Source organism: Phalacrocorax aristotelis, chromosome W, assembly GCF_949628215.1.
Source record: "Phalacrocorax aristotelis chromosome W, bGulAri2.1, whole genome shotgun sequence".
Lineage (NCBI taxonomy): Eukaryota > Metazoa > Chordata > Aves > Suliformes > Phalacrocoracidae > Phalacrocorax > Phalacrocorax aristotelis.
The window spans coordinates 14,156,062-14,173,418 of record NC_134310.1 but is presented as its reverse complement, the minus strand read 5'-3'; the positions used below and the strand labels follow the sequence as shown (position 1 = coordinate 14,173,418).

The following is a 17,357-nucleotide window of genomic DNA, read 5'->3' as shown; positions in this document are numbered from 1 at the left end:
GCTTCTTAATGTACATGCACTGCATAAGATCTAGAAGAACGTGCTGTGGATTCTTTAAAACCTGTGTCCCAATTAGTTCAGTTTAACTTTTTTTTTGTGGTATTGAAGACTTCTTCAAACATCTGTGGCTTGATCAACTATAAACTTATATTCTGTAAAGTGCCATAGACCTTCTTTTAACAATTGTAGCGGTTTTTTATATATATAACTTGTGTGAGATGTGCAATAACAGGATGGACTTTGGTTTTGTTGTTTTTTTTTTTGTTTGTTTGTTTATTTGGGGGCTTTTTGTTTATTTTTTTAAATGGTTTTGGTTTTAAACAAGATATTGGAAAAGCAACTTCCCAGGGAGGAAGTGGCTGGAGTTTTGATGGTGTAGACAAACTAAGCATAGAGTAATGCAACAAATCACTGATTTTGAAGATGAATACAACAGCAGTAACAGTAGCTTAAAGATTTAACGAAAACCTCTTCTGGATTGATTTGAAATACTCAGATCTATATAATACAGACAAGTAAAATGTGAAGCTATATCCATCTCTGGCAATATACAGTCTAAAAGCTGAAAAGGCTCAGCAAGTTTTCTTATTGTGCTTTATCTATAATGTGGCACTGCAAAAAACATTCCTATTGAGCTATTTCTGGGTTGTCTATATCACCTTTGTGTCTATTTTACTCAATAAGGCTCTCTGGATTCTGAGATTTTTTTTCAGCCAAATCATTTCCATTTTGCATTGTTATCCCTCATCAGAGTATCTCACGTCCTAGTGGTAAATGGAGAAGAGTTCAAGTCTTCCTTGAAAGCAGTGGACACTGGTGCCTACCACAAGGAATGGACAGAGCCCAACAAAAGCAGAGCATGGAAGCAACGTATACAGCACAGCCGCCTTGTATAGGAAAAGAGGCTGTGGCAATCCAGCTAGAGTAGATTTTGAGCCATGGTTTATTTGTGGTACTGTTATTCTGTTATTAAGTCACCACTATGTACATTTGATAGCATGAATGATGTACCTAATGTGGTATTTTTAATCTAAATTTCAATTAAATATGAGAATTTTTAATCACAGTTCTCTTCCCTGTGCTGTCTTCTGTGTGCGTGCGTGCTTGCTTTCCCAACTTAGTGCTTACAACTAGCCTATGCAAATCAGGGGAAGAATCTCCCCACAACAGCACTTAAATTGTGCAATAATTCTAATCATAAAACATGACTGTATCATGTTGCACAACTGTGCTTACCATTTACAAGACAGTTCAAAAACTGTTTAGTCTGCTGCCACTGCCACCCTAGATCTGTAAGTTACAAAGAAACAATTTCACTACTAAATGATGCATGCATGCACAGGTGACTTCAAAAACTCACATCTGCTATCTCCCAAAATAATCCCAACTGTACCTCAGAGTGTTCTCTGTATTGTTTATTTGCAAACGTAGCTATATCGCAGTGGTCTAGATGAACTCATTTTGCCCTTCAAAGAAAACCTGGTAATAAATTCAGTGTTAGAGAGCAGGTGTTACAGTTGATATGGTATGAAAAAAAAATCAACAGACTCTGATAGTGCCTTAAAAAAAAAGGCAAGACACAGCAGTGATACAGAAAGGTCAATTCAGAGACAGAAATTAGGAAAATAAACAGTACCAAAGCAATGCTGTTTTCAGCAACTTCATTTTACTTTCAATAATGTTTTAGGATTCACTTAATGCCTGCAGAATTTCATTCAGTAATGACAGAACATGTTTAGATTTTAACCCTCTTAAGTTTACAGCACAAGAAAGTGGGCTGCACATGTTTAAGAATTTTTTTCATAACAGTTCAGTAGACTAATTCTTGTTACCCTAATGTATTATTTTGATAGTGGACATTTTGCTTCCCCATTTCAGCAGAATTACAGCGTTTATATACAGATTTATAAAAAAAACAAGTGAAACCTTTACATAGATCAGCCGCCCTGCATGTTATCCTGACCTTTAAAAGAAAGTCCCCATATTGTTCAAAACTATAGAGCAAACAACCAGGAAAAAAAAGTCTTTTTTAAGTTCTATGACACTGTGTTAATACAATAAATATCCAAAACTTCTGAACTACTCAGACATGCAACAGAGGGACAGAAGAAGTGCATTTGTAGAGAACCATGACATTCACGAGGATGGCAGTGCATTGTTAGTAATTTACAACATATACAAACATCCCCCAGATAAATAAAACCAACTCCTAAATTACAGATCAATGACTACAGACATTCTAATGTTTGAACTTCATACTTTGCACTCAATTTGCCACAGTACTACAAAATGACAAATTAAGTGGGCGCCATACTCTGATTAATTAATAAGAGACTGTAAAATCTAGTTTTAGTTAGTTACAAAATATTTTAACAAATGTCAGCCTTCCGTTGTCAAAGCTAAACTCAAACTTCTCCCTCCCTTTTGGGCTGCAAAGTGTCAGAGAGTTCTGGTTTAAACAATTCATGTGTAACTGAACCTTGAATTTCACTTAGGAGGTTTAAATCTGTACATTCAACTCATGACATTGCAAATCAACGATCCTTATACATAGAATACTAAATATGTTTTCTCAAAGAGCAGTTAAACATTTGGGAAAAAAAACCAAACAATCTACCTGCCAAATTGATGTTTTATTCCTAATGTTTTTTCCATAATATATTCTGTTAATGTATGTTATTACGCAGTCTTAAAACTTAAATTAAATTGCAAGGATGATGTCCCTAGGATTCATATCCAAGAGATAGCCAAGAGAATTGCTTAAATTTAGATTTAAAAGTAACCCATAGTAGAGTTCCTAGATACAACCCTCAAGTTATATTAAAAAGATTATGAAAAGAACAATCTTGATATACAGCTGCTAGAAGCGTGATGCCTGATCGCAACAGAAAATTGTGGCTTTTGTCTGGAAAGCTTTTAATAACATTCCACACACTTAAGTTCAATGCTAGCATGTCCACTAATATAGACTTTTAGAGCCCCTATTACACAGAATATTTAAATTATTTTTAACTTCATGATGCAGAGAATGTTTAGAAGCAAGTATATTAATTAATATTCATTAATATGAACAGCATAGGTGAAACTACTATATTTATCCAAATTCAAGCTGGATTTAAAGAAATTGGTAAAAGAAAGGAGACTAATAGGGACTTCATGCTAACAGTACAATACTGTTCCAGGGATTAAGCTAAGGGTTTTATTTTTTGTAATGCTCTTATGTTATTATGAATATACTGTAGTGAAAAAGAATTAATCTATGAAACTCTGTCCACATTCAGAACATGGAGGGGCCTCAGAATTTTATGCCCAGTCTTACTAAAGGTAATTCACCCTAAGAGCTGAATTCATTTCAGCTACAGTGCGTACTTATACAGGCTGTGGGATGTGGTCCCTTCCTGTTTTAATTTTCCAAAACAGAGTTTAAAAAAAAAGCATAAGACTCATGGGGCAATCCAAGAATATCAAATAGCCTTCAAAGGAGAGAAACATCACTTTATAGTAAGACCTGATTAAATTCTAGAATATTTTGATGGTATGTACCGTTATGGATTGTTCAGTTCCACAGCACCAATTTAACCTCTTAGGCCTCCAGTTCAATCAGTTAAATTTTAACTTTGTGAAAGATGAAGATTTCTCTCTTTTCCAACTCGAAAAAGTTTAAAAGCTTTTTTTCCCCAGCTTAAATCAAATCACAGAGATGGGTGAGTTATGTTAAAATGAAGTCATGTATCTGTTAAATGCCATTGCTTAAAAAAGCTTGATTTTAGACAATATTTCTGGTAGAAAATTAAATGCTGTATATTTAGATTTTTGGACAAGCAGTAAACAGAATGCCTGACAAGGCTAGAGATTAAACACAAATCTACACTAAAAAAAAAAATTTAAAAAAATCCCAAACACAACAAAAATACCACTGCATGTAAGAGGGAAGGAGGGGTGTGGCGATTCATGACACGGAATCCGTATTCATGCACAAGTGAAGCCGAAGCTGTTTATTAAAAAAAGATCAGCCTTAATATAGTCTGCCTCATGTGCTGGTATTTTTCCCTTTTCGCTGCCTCAGAATGTGTTCTATCCCACTAGCTCCACATATGGTATAAACATAGATAAGCGCGCTCTCCTGCTTCGGTGCTCCAGCTGTGCCCCTGACCTTCTGTCCCGCATATCAAGGCCTCAGTTCTGTGTTTTTGTGGGTTGTTTTTCTATCCCACAGCTTGCATCCAACAAGGGCGATGAGATCTCCGGTGCTGTCATGGGAGGCCACATTCACTTACTCCACAGAGGGGCATGAAACTACTGTTCTAAAGGTCAATATTTGTTTCCTTTCCAGCAAAATGATTACCCCAAGACATGAATACTGAAATTAAAAATAGCAAATATATAATCGCTTAGCTCTGTGATTGAAACCATCAGTTATCTTCTTTAAACTGTACATTGCATTACACATTCTATTACAGAGAATGTTTATCCACCATAGTAATTTCTCACAGGTAGAGAATACTCCATGAAAACAGATACAAGCTGTCCTGGTTTCAGCTGGGGTAGAGTTAAATTACTTCGTAGTAGCTAGTACGGGGCTATGTTTTGGATTTTTGCTGGAAACAGTGGTGATAATGTGGAGATGTTTTAGTTGTTGCTAAGTAGCACTTACACTGGTCGAGGACTTTTTCAGCTCCCCGTGCTCTGCCGGGTGCACAAGAAGCTGGCAGGGGACACAGCCAGGACAGCTGACCCCAACTGACCAACGGGATATTCCATACCATATGACGTCATGCTCAGTATATAAAGCTGGGAGAAGAAGGAGGAAGGGGGGAACGATTGGAGTAATGGCGGTTGTCTTCCCAAGTAACCATTATGCGTGATGGAGCCCTGCTTTCCTGGAGATGGCTGAACACCTGCCTGCCCATGGGAAGTAGTGAATGAATGCCTTGTTTTGCTTTGCTTCTGTGCACAGCTTTTGCTTTACCTATTAAACTGTCTTGATCTCAAACCATGAGTTGCCTCACTTTTGCTCTTCCGATTCTCTCCCCCATCCCACCAGGGGGGAGTGAGCGAGCGGCTGCGTGGTGCTTGGTTGCTGACTGGGGCTAAACCACGACACAAGCAAACGCTATAATTAAAGTGTCACAGGTAAATTCTGGACCAAAACACTATTTAAACAAGATCAGATAACAGTATTCATGCAAACTTACAGGTTTATATCAAAAAACTTATCCTAAAAAAAACCCAAGAAAAGAATTATATCTATCCTACTTGTATTTGTCCTCCAGCAGCTGCTGAAATTGCAAAAGCAGTAGCCAAACCTAACTTTCTACATCGCTCAGGCTACCCCACTTCTTATAGCAGAAATAGGGAAAGCTGTTCTTTCTTACAAAGAAAAGAAAAATCAATCCAAAGTGCTTTCCTGAAGTTAAAAAAAAATACCAGAGTGGACTACTAAAAAACCTCCAAATTCTTAATATAGTTATTTGATCATTATATACCACAATTCATTTCAAATAATTGTTGAAATTATTTATCCTCCACAAAATATGGAAGGCTTTTATTCTAGAATGCAACATCTTGAAGAAGGGCAGAGAATGGTTATCTTTTTAAAATAAATAAATTTATAATAACACAAAACAAACATTTCCCATTTTACCCATGAACAGCTGCAGAAGAGGCAAACATGCTGTGTGTATTTTGATCTATGTTTTTAGGGAATATAATAGGTGACTGGAAAATAAAGTACAATCGAAAAGAACCGTCATGACTTTTTATATTTCTCTACATTTGGTTACCCTTGAATGCATTCTGAGCTGCACTGGTTGCTGCTGTTGATGCGGCGTTGGCTGCAGCAGTTTGTACAGTTTTGTTGGACATCACTCCCGTTGCAAACTCCTGCTGTGCTTTCTCAAAACTAGCACCAGTTGTGCGGTAGAGACCATGCACCTAGGGAAGTGGAAAAGCAGTGAAAAAAGTGTGCTAAGCCTTCCATTTCTTGGTAGAGTAATAGCAAAGTCTCAAACATGAAGTAGAGTTGTGTGGTGGAGAAATCTGGTTTGCTCATATGTTTGGGAGGATCCAGAAATGAGTAAATGGACTTTTTTTTCCCACAAACCCTACAAATTTTGATTGCCCTGCTGTGCACAGACAGTTTGACTGCAGGGATACCTGTATCTTTTTGCAAGTTCAGAAGGGTCTTGTAGGTCTTCACTAAAATGTGCGTGGTATCTACTGTCTGAAATAACATATTTAAATACACAAACAGGCTGCATCCTTAGCATAACGCAGGACCCATAGCTTGCAAAAGCATCTTCTGTCTCAATTTGTATACAACTTGGTGTACTCATTAAAAGAGTTTATAAGTGTGCATGTTAAAAGAAACAGCAGGAAACAAAACCAAAAAAGTATTTTTGAATCCACTGTGTCAATAACATTCTGGTGAACTTTTTTCTACAGCAATTTTTTAGAAACATCTTAATTTCTCTGATTGACATGGTTACAAGACCCTATTAAGCTAAGCTATGACTGAACATTAAAAAGTATAAAATATCCCAATAATGCAGATAAATATCTGCTAAACTAGTGTGATGACCAATTGCTCTGCATAATAAGCAAAGGTATTAAACAATATGGCTTATAAACTCTAGTCTAATAAAAAAACAAATCCTGAGTAACTTCCAAGTACCCGACTATTAAATTGAAAATGCTATTTCTGATTCATATTCAATCAAGTCATGATAAACTTGTCAAATAATATTACGAAGCCATGTTGTAACTTTTTTCTTTGTTATAAATGTGACTGTTTCTCATCCATAAAGATACACCAGGTCATATCTGAGTATGCGTGTTTTTTGAAAAGAATCCAGATGCATGCGGTAGAAAGAGTGTAAAAAAATGCTCACTATACAATACATTTTACTTGTTTGTTTCTTTCTCCTGTACCTGAGTATTTATGCAGAAAACAAATAAGGAGAAGGGACATCTCCAAGCTATGCTTAAAATTTCTAGCTTACTGTAAACAGGTCAGAAGAGTTTGGGTATGCAAAAACCTTTAAGCGTAACTGTAACTGAGGTTGAATTATTAGAATTGCCAGCACATCATCATCAGAATTCTCAGTTACATTTAATCAAAACAACACAAAAACCTTACTAGCACATTAGTATCTAAAACTTAGGCCTTCTGAATGGAAATTCACAAAAAGGAAGCAAGGGAGAAAAGCATCTTTGAGCTTTTATGCTACGCAGTCATTAATTGACAGCAAAATGTTAAAACAATGTAAGCAGAGAAATAAAAATCCTTTTCTGAGTTGTCAGGCATCTTCCTCTTCTATTGATTTTAATGGAAATTATTTTGGTAAGAGCTGTAACTTAGCAATCATTTGAATCGTGCTTCACTCAGCCTGATGAATCACCACAGATTTGAAAATTGCAACCCAGCATCTACAGGTCCAGTGCATTCACCTAACCTTTCATTGTGAGTTTACCTCCCAACTTCTCTTATTCAAAGCTATCCTTCCCCATTTTAGTTCGCAGAAATAAGTGCATTGTAAAAACAGCATTTCGTAACTCCATGACAGTATAAGCAAAAAAGTACTATAGAAGCACAGTTGTTAAAAGGTAAGGCATACCCCCAAGAATATAATTTCATCCCCATTACTTTGCGAGAGCGTACCTCTCTCAAGCAGGAAAGCAAAATCCAGATCAAACATAGGAAACACAAAGGGGGAATAATAAGTAACTTACCTTTTTAAACATAACTAATGAAATAACAGCAGATGCTGTGAAAAGTGCAGCTATGATTATCATCATAATGCCAACAGGGATACTCTTATTAAGACCAGTAAGAGATGAAATCCACCCACTGAAGGAAAAAGAAAAGACAAACTTTACTAGCACAGTACATGAACCATTCAGCCACAGGTATCCACATCAAGGGAAGCTTTATAACCTCCTAGTTCTGATCAACTGAATATATTTGAAGAAAAAGTCATGGAAATTATACATGAACATATTTCTGTTCTATAATAAGCTTTTACAGCTTAGTGACCATTTTCCCAATGCATGCAGTGAAAGTATAAGGAAAATTTTAGTATAGGTGATTATCCTGGAGAAGAGTTGTGAAGAAATTGAGAGACATTAGAGTTGCTCATCAACTTTTTGGGGGTTTTTTTGGTCATACTGTACTGTCATTTCAGAATAATTTAAGACCACATGACTTCATGGAAGAGAAAATATCCCTAAAAAGATAGCTTCTAGCACACACAGAGATTGTGCGTGGGAAAACTCATTTAGCTGTATCCACACAGTGATGCTTTCTCAATTGGGGTTAATATTTTTTTTTTTTAAGTAGATAGTGACAGATTAATTAAAAGATTGCTATATCAGTATCTACTTCAAACATTTCCCCATTCTTCAAAAGTGAAACACCAGCATAAAAGTACAATATCAAACTTGAAACTACAAAAACCAGGTTGCCTTAAGAAAAATAAAACATTAAGATGGGAAAGATTCTTCCACTGAAAAGAGCAAAAAATTTCTGTAAACCCAAACAGCCTTAAAACTTTCCTCTACTTGTTTCAAATTGCTTTGATATCTCCTATGTCCAACTAGACTCTACCCCAGAACTCCAAAATCCAAACTGTAATTATCATCTTCTGATGATCTGGCTACTTTTCATACCCCTTCCCCAAGTATCCTTAAAAGCACACTCCACGTACTTGGAGAGTTGGCCCTCTAAGTTACTTTTTTACTTTGTTCATGTCAATCAAAGTATCTATAAAAAAGCAAAATATTGGATTTGAGAGCAAAAATAATAAACCAGGATTTTTCCTTACACTCCAGTTCTAAAGCAATGATGTTTTGTCTGCCTTATGTACATTTGGAGGTTAGCAGAAAACCACTGATACACAGAAGTTTCATTACCCAGATACATTATTGCCAGTCATAGCTCTCCATGCTATCAACTGGCTACTACAGCCATGCTTTTTGTTAATTCAAGTTTGTTGTGGGTTTTTTTTTTCCCCCAAGAAGGGTGACTGATTCCCAATAGCTTTTCCTTGTAAAATCTAAATATTAGACCTTGAAGATTCAAATAAAAGCTATATATACATAAAAGCTTCAAGTAAAAGCTTATATACTTATAAGCGTCAAAATGAAAAATCAACTATTAAAGACAAAGGAGCTGACTCAGACAAACGAGCTTTTCAAATAATATCAGATATACAACTATATTCACCCGAATATAATGTTGACTCATTCTTCAAATTTTAGCCATACATTTCATTGGTAAGTACATTAATATAATTAGAACTAACTGATAGAAAATAATATTCAAACAGTATATTATTACAGCCTAAATTATTCTCATTTTCTCTAAGTTTTTCTTATTTCTTTATCCTAAATATAGAGCAAATAACATCGCCACACACCAGTAAAATAGGGGAGGTAATGTGTAAAAGAGTAGTTCAAAGTGGCTTACATTGAAAGATAAAATTTTGACCAGCCTACTAACAGAAGTAACTCACACTGTTGGGGTATGTTTCACACATTTTTCCTAGTTAAAAGTACTCCAAAAATGATTTTTTTGAGTGCTAAATGTAACAATTCCAGTGAACACAGGATTAAAAAAAAAACAACCAAACCACACAGACTGTATTGCAGTTGCTATATCAAATATGAGTGTTTGTCTTACAGACAGTACAATGCTACAGAAAACAGAATACTCACCAGTTTCCCCATCTTTGAAATCCTGCAGCTTGAAGTACATGTACAGCACACTGACAGATATATACAAAGAAGAACACAAAGAACCTGAATGAACTGTCACTCCTGAAAGAGGGGGGGGGGGGAAAATTAAAGCAGCCAGGAAATTTATGACTTTTTACAAATACTGTAGTACCAGTCTAAAATTTTTTTCTGCGTTAACTAGAAGAAATGTGCTTTGATCTATTGGTGGTGACTTGAAATACCAGTAATTCTGTGCTTTTGTAGAGTGTTTACAAGAGCCGCTGCTGCTTCTTTAACATAGTATTTTTGCCACTTGCACCTCTAACAGAGGTGAGAATAGCAGCAAGATACTATTCCTTAGTGTTCTGTTCAGCACACAGCAGGGTGTCTTAGACTAAACATACAACTTCTGCTACAGTGCATGAAGAACAGAAGTCTGCCTCACTTTCAGACTGAAGTTCACAGTGCTGGCAGAATGGGAAGAAAATATTTCACTTGCAAGAGGACATAAAATCTAATATGGAATTACTGAACATAATGCAGATCAGAATACTGAAGCAGCTGTTGTTTAAAAACAAAATACACAAAATATGTTTGCTGTTTAAATTACTAAAATGTCAGCCTGACAAAGATGGAAGTATTAAAAGCCTGTCAAAAAACCCCAAATATAAATATACATGCAAAATCTCAACAAAGACCTGAATGTATTACTATCAAAACTAATGATTGCATGATATGCTTCCTACCAAATTTCTAAAGGACGTAAAAATCACTTAAGTCACGGAAACAGATTTTGCCAGTAATGGCTCTTTCTGCAGAAGGGAATTTGTTCATTTCTATTTATTAAACCAGTTCAGTTAAATAACTGTTCCATTTTTAGCTGAACAAATGACTGAAAGTTGAATATGCAAGTAGTAGTTTTCCTTTTCCAAACAATAAATATTCACTAAGAAACACTAAGGATTTACTAGATCTAAAACTCTGAAAGACAACATGACACTGAACCCCACCAAATCAGGAACAATAATTTAATATAAAACAACACTACTAAGGGAGAGTATGTAAGATTTAGAATTAGTTAATGAAAGCTACCAATTCTCTGTATTTTTAATTTATCTCAGTTTGTACCCACGTTGTAACCCAAGTCATGAACAAGTTAGACTAGTAAATGAAAAAATACTCTTATTTTTTTAGCCTTAAGGATGTAAGAATTTAGTGTATGAGCAAATGCAAGTTAAACTATACGATTCCTCAAAGATGTATGAGTACAGCAATATCTCACTGGTTAGCAAAAAGAAACATCTCATTTAGTCTAAAGGTTATACTCAACTTCAAATTATGGCTATCAATCTTTTTCTACAAAAATTAGTGCATTTAAACTGATCATCCTGGTTCATTTCAATTTAAAAAAATAATTCCCAAGAAATACCGTAAGAGCACAGGAATTTAGAATCTCTACGTGCTGATTTTCACAAAATAAGTTCAATTTTGTATGCAAACCAGTCTATTTTAAAAGACTAAGATACCACACCTCAAGTTTGTGAAGCCTGCAAAATCCAGATTGCTAAAAACTAGGAAAAATACTGGAGTTTGATTACCATATACCTGGTCTATTCATTCTTAAGAATCTCAGTCTACTTCAATTACAGATGCTACAGGTCACTTAACAATATAGTATTTTTTAATTGTAGACTTTTATGAAATTTATTCAGGAAGTCAAAAATTGAAGACACCCTTAACTCTTAACCTGCTTGCGAAGGGACAGAGATTTAATGATAATTTCCTTAAAATTCTTATCAGCCCAATACAAAGTTGAATATTTTCTACAACTATTATGCCAATGGTAGAAGCTATATATAGAACAGAACAGAACAGAACAGAATATTTTCAGTTGGAAGGGACCCACAATGATCAACTAGTCCAATTGCCTGACCAATTCAGGGTTGACCAAAAGTTAAAGCATGTTACTAAGGGCATTGTCCAAATGCCTCTTAAACACTGACAGGCATGGGGCATCAACCACCTCTCTAGGAAGCCTGTTCCAGTGTTTGACCACTCTCTCACAGTAAAGAAATGCTTCCTAATGTCCAGTCTAAACCTCCCCGGCGCAGCTTTGAACCATTCCCATGCGTCCTGTCACTGGATACCAGGGAGAAGAACTCAGCATCTCCCTCTCCACTTCCCCTCCTCAGGAAGCTGTAGAGGGCAATGAGGACTCCCCTCAGCCTCCTTTTCTCCAAACTAGACAACTCCAGAGTCCTTAGCTGTTGCTCCTCATAGGACTTGCCTTCCAGCCCTTTCACCAGCTTTGTTGCCCCCTCGAATACCTTCACATCCTTCTTAAATTGTGGGGCCCAGAACTGCACACAGTACTCGAGGCGAGGCTGCACCAATGCTAAATACAGTGGGATAACCACCTCTTGACTGGCTGGTTATACTGTGTTTGATGCACCCCAGGATGCTGTTTGCCCTCTAGGCTGCCAGGGCACACTGCTGACTCATATTGAGCCTGCTGTCAACCAGCATCCCCAGATCCCTTTCTGCAGGGCTGCTCTCCAGCCACTCCTCTCCCAATTTTTACTTGTGCCTGGAGTTACTCTGTCCCAGGTGCAGGATCCGGCACTTGGACTTGTTAAATTTCATGCCACTGATGATTGCCCAGTGCTCCAAACTATCTAGAACGCTCTGCAAGGCCTCTTGTCCCTGAAGAGAATTTCTACTCTGATCCCAGCAGACTGATCCCAGTTTGGTATGATCAGCAAACTTGCTAATGGTGCATTCAACTCCTGCATTCATATCACTGATAAATATATTGAACAGGACTGGCCCTAGGATTGAGCCATGAATACAACACTGATGAATGGTTGCCAGCCAGATGTAGTCCCATTTACTGCAACCCTTTGAGCCCTGCCCTTCAGCCAGTTCTTCACCCAGCACACCACGTACCTGCTCACCTCACAGCTGGACAACTTGTCCAGAAGGATGCTGTGAGGGACTGTATCAAAAGCCTTAATAGAATCCAAAAAACCTACATCCACTGCTTTCCCTTTACCCACTAGGCGGGTGACCTTATCATAGAAGGATATCAAATTAGTTAAATGGGACTTTCCCTTTGTGAACCCATGTTGACTGTGCCTGATGAGTGCATTGTTCTTGAAATGCCTTTCAATAGAGCCCAGTATGATGATCTCCATATTTTTTCCAGGAACTGAGGTTAGATTAACAGGTCTGTAGTTTCCTGGGTCTTCCCAACTGACCAAAGGGATATTCCATACCATATGACATCATGCTCAGTATATAAAGCTGGGGGAAGAGGAAGGAAGGGGGGGGACATTCAGGGTTATGGCATTTGTCTTCCCAAGTAACCATTAAGCATGATGGAGCCCTGCTTTCCTGGAGATGGCTGAACATCTGCCCGTCAATGAGAAGCAGTGAATGAATTCCTTGTTTTGCTTTGCTTGCATGTGCAGCTTTTGCTTTACCTATTAAACTGTCTTTATCTCAACCCATCAGTTTTCTCATTTTTACTCTTCTGATTCTCTCTCCCATCCCACCAGTGGAGAGTTAGCGAGCAGCTGTGCGGTGCTTAGTTGCTAACTGGAGCTAAACCATGATAGACCTTTTTAGCACCCAACGTGGGGCTTGGAGGGTTTGAGATAACAGATTTGATTGGAATGTGCTAGATGGAATTTATAGCTGGTTTTGCTGTTTAGCAATTAATGGGCAGGTTTCTGTGCTTGTCATGGGGCTTGCTTGCCTTACTGTATGTTAGAGTCTAGTGCTCATTAGTGGATGCTTTTTGCTTTTCCTGCTTACTGTACTGCATATCACCTTACTCTGCTGTGCCTGGAAACTTTTTGATAACAGCAATGGCCGGGTACCTGAGCTGGCAGATGGCCAGGGCATCGCTGCTGTTTCTGTGCTCCTGTACTGGACAGGCTGGAACTCCAGTGTGAACTTGAGTCAAAGGGACTGTGACCTGGGGATGAGTCCATGTGGGAGCAGGACACCCCAAAGCATCCATGGCCGTGGATAAGCCCATGCCAGAGCAGATATATCTCAGAGCATCTGTGGCCGTGGTTTCGTTTGTGCTGCAGCAGGAATACCTTTGAGGGAACTGTGGCCCAAGGATAAGTCCATGTTGGAGAAGGTACACCTCAAACTGTCTGTGGCTGTAGATAAGTCCATGCTGCAGGAGGTACACCTTGAAGCACCAAGGGCTGTGCATGAGGTCATGCCAGAGCACCTCAAAGTGTGTGGCCATGGATAAGCCCACAACAGAGCAGGTTTACTTCTGGAGGGGCTGCAGCCATGGGCAAGGCCATGTTGGGGCGGGTTTACTTCTGAAGGGACTGTGGCTGTGGGTAAGGCCACGCTGGAACAAGTGCACCTCAAAGCGACTGTGGCTCTGGATAAGTCTATGCCGCAGCAGGTGTACCTCTGGAGAGACTGTAGCTCCTAGGTGAGGCTCCACTTGGAGCAGGTACAACCCTAAGGGACTGCAGTCTGTGGATAGGCCCAAGCCAGAGCAGGGGCAAGGGGAGGAGTTCATTACAATGTTAAACCTGATGGTCTGGTCCAAAGGGACCAGGGGTGGAGACTGTAATGGAAATACCTTTAAATTGTTGTAAATTGAGATTTGAGTTGCATGTGTTATAGGAATTACTATAGCAGAAACCCCTTGTTGCTAGCCAGGCTAGGACCAAGGCGAGGATTTCATTGCAATGTTAAACCCTATAACCTGGCCCAGAGTGACCGGGGTGGAGATTGCAATGGTTCTCCCTTTAAATTGTTGTAACCTGTGATTTGAGTTGCATGTTATAGGAATTGCTGTAGCAGGAATCATAGAATCACAGAATGGTTTGGGTTGGAAGGGAACTTCAAAGGTCATCTAATCCAAGCCCCCTGCAGTGAGCAGAGACATCTTCAACTAGATCAGGTTGCTCAGAGCCCCGTCCAACCTGACCTTGAATGTTTCTAGGGATGGGGCCTCCACAAACTCTCTGGGCAACCTGTTCCACTGTTTCACCACCCTCACTGTAAAAAATTTTTTCCTTATATCCAGTCTAAATCTACACTACCTTAGTTTAAAACCATCACCCCTTGTCCTGTCACAATAGGGCTTGCTAAAGAGATTGTCCACATCATTCGTACAGTGCCCATTTAAGTACTGAAAGGCTGCAGTAAGGTGTTGTGGTTTAGCCCCAGTCAGCAACTAAATACCACACAGCTGACTGCTCACTCCCCCCACCCCTGTGGGATGGGGGAGAGGATCGGAAGGGCCAAAGTAAGAAAATTCGTGGGTTGAGATAAGAACAGTTTAATATACTTAGTCCATAGACTAAGGGAATGATATCTGTGTATTATATTATATCAAAGGATGGGAAGGGGGTGGTCATTAATGAGGTTGTACTGGATAGTGTGGGACCTGAGCATGATGTAAATGGTATGGAATAAGGGGTGGATACTGTCCTGGTTTCAGCTGGGATAGAGTTTATTTTCTTCATAGTAGCTAGTATGGGGCTATGTTTTGGATTTGTGCTAAAAGCAGTGTTGATAATACAGGGAAGTTTTAGTTGTTGCTAAGTAGCGCTTATACTAATTAAAGACTTTTCCAGCTTCCCGTGCTCTGCCAGGTGCACAAGAACCTGGGAAGGGGACACAGCTGGGACAGCTGACTCCAACTGACCAAAGGGATATTCCATACCATATGATGTCATGCTCAATATATAAGCTGTGGAAAGAAGAAGGAAGGGGGGGATGTTTCGAGTTATGCCATTTGTCTTCCCAAGTAAACGTTACGCATGATGGAGCCCTGCTTTCCTGGAGATGGCTGAACACCTGCCTGCCGATGGGAAGCAGTGAATGAATTCCTTGTTTTGCTTTGCTTGCATGTGCAGCTTTTGCTTTACCTATTAAACTGTCTTTATCTCAAGCCACAAGTTTTCTCACTTTTACCCTTCTGATTCTCTCCCCCATCACACTGCAGGGGAAATGAGTGAGCGGCTATGTGGTGCTTAGTTGCTGACTGGGACTAAACCATGACACTAGGGTACTCTGCTAAGCAGCTCCCTGAATAGCTTAAAGTGTACCCTCCTGAATTCCAGGGTAGCAACTCGGCTGACCTTTTTTTCCCATTACACTGAAAATTTTAAACTCGACCATTTCCTGATCACTGTGGCCAAGACAGCCACCTACCATCACATCTCCCACAAGTCCTTCTCTGTTCACAAATAGCAAGTCTAGGAGGGCATCCTTCCTAGTTGGATCCCTGAGTACTTGTGACAAGAAGTTATCTTCCATAAACTTCAGGAATTTCCCAGGCTTGCTCGTCACAGCAGTACGATATTCCCAGCTGATGTCTAGGAAGTTGAAATCTCCCATAAGGACAAGGGCTACCAATCCAGAGTTTTCTCCTAATTGCCTATGGAATAACTCATCAGTGCTATCATCCTGGCTGGGTGATCGGTAATATACACCCACTATGACATCTCCTTTGTTTTCCATCCCCCTAATCATCACCCAGAGGCTCTCAACCACATCATCGCTAACTGTAAGGGCTGTACAGTCAAACCTCTCCCTTATATACAGTGCAGCTCCTCCACCTTGCCTGTCCTGCCTATCCCTCCTGAACAGCCTGTAGCCCTCCATTCCAGCACTCCCATCGTGGCACTCATTCCACCAAGTCTCACTAATACCAATGATATCATAGCTCTGGGAATTGATCAATGCTTCCATTTAATTCTGCTTATTTCTCATACGGCGTGTGTCAGTGTACAAGCATTTCAGATGTGCTCCTGAACACTCTGTGCTCCCAAGTATAAAGTATTTTAAACATATTTTGTAGGATATTCTATCATATTCCTTACTGTTGCCATCGACATTTCAGATACAGCAACTGAATTAATGGCAAGCATTCTAATTGTTTCTAATGAAATCATATTAAAGGATTATCATAATGATAAACAAGCAAATTCTGGAATGTTAGTGCATTTCAATAAGTGTAGGGTTTTTTTAAAATATCTTAAGTCAAGCTGAAGTTCTTACCTGAAAGCTCCATAAAGTGGTCTGTACCAGCAGACAAAAGAACAAGGGGTAAAAAGCAAGAACCATAGGATACTCAATCCAAAATCAACCCCTCGCGTAGCATCAATGTAAAACCAAGCCAAACATCCGAAGATATTAAGAAACAGCGTCACTGTATGGACTGCAGAAGCAAAAGCAAAAATAGTCTTAATTAAATTATGATCATATAATAAAGTATTACAATTCTTAAAGTAATACCCAAACTGTGCATTTTTAAACAAAAGCATGCTGACAATAAATCAATATCCTCTCTCAGCAATACGCTGATTTTTATAGTTTTCTAACTTTCAGGTTAAAGCCAGCATTCACAAGTGAAAGTACTGAACAGGAAAATTCAAGTAGTATCAGGTGTATAGTGAAGAAAAAAAATCCGTTATAAAAATATAATATTTTCAAACCTAAAATGATGAAAAAAAAGAGGTTTATAAGTCTGCAATAATTGATATTTCTTCTACAGTAATTACTGCATAGAGATATTTGCACTTTTTTAATATGCTGGTTATTAATTTTTGCTTATAATCAGGCAAGTAAATGAGTGCAAGACTGTCAGCCTTACT

General features: G+C 38.5%; 1 protein-coding gene across 4 annotated transcripts in view; it reads right to left on the bottom strand.

The window, feature by feature from the left end:
* Nucleotides 1-3,968: 3,968 nt before the first annotated feature.
* Nucleotides 3,969-17,357, bottom strand: part of LOC142049858 (secretory carrier-associated membrane protein 1-like) — a 74,270-nt gene continuing 60,881 nt past the window's right edge. For 3 of the 4 annotated variants that reach the window (XM_075077966.1, XM_075077970.1, XM_075077967.1), the window contains exons 6-10: nucleotides 16,762-16,921; nucleotides 9,715-9,816; nucleotides 7,732-7,849; nucleotides 5,784-5,934; nucleotides 3,969-4,360 (exon numbers count right to left, since the gene is read on the bottom strand). In XM_075077966.1, coding sequence (XP_074934067.1) covers nucleotides 4,305-4,360; nucleotides 5,784-5,934; nucleotides 7,732-7,849; nucleotides 9,715-9,816; nucleotides 16,762-16,921 — 587 coding nt within the window. In that variant the 3' untranslated portion in view covers nucleotides 3,969-4,304. Of the gene's footprint in view, nucleotides 5,935-7,731; nucleotides 7,850-9,714; nucleotides 9,817-16,761; nucleotides 16,922-17,357 lie in introns of all 4 variants that reach the window. The other variant, XM_075077968.1, reaches the window with a different exon arrangement.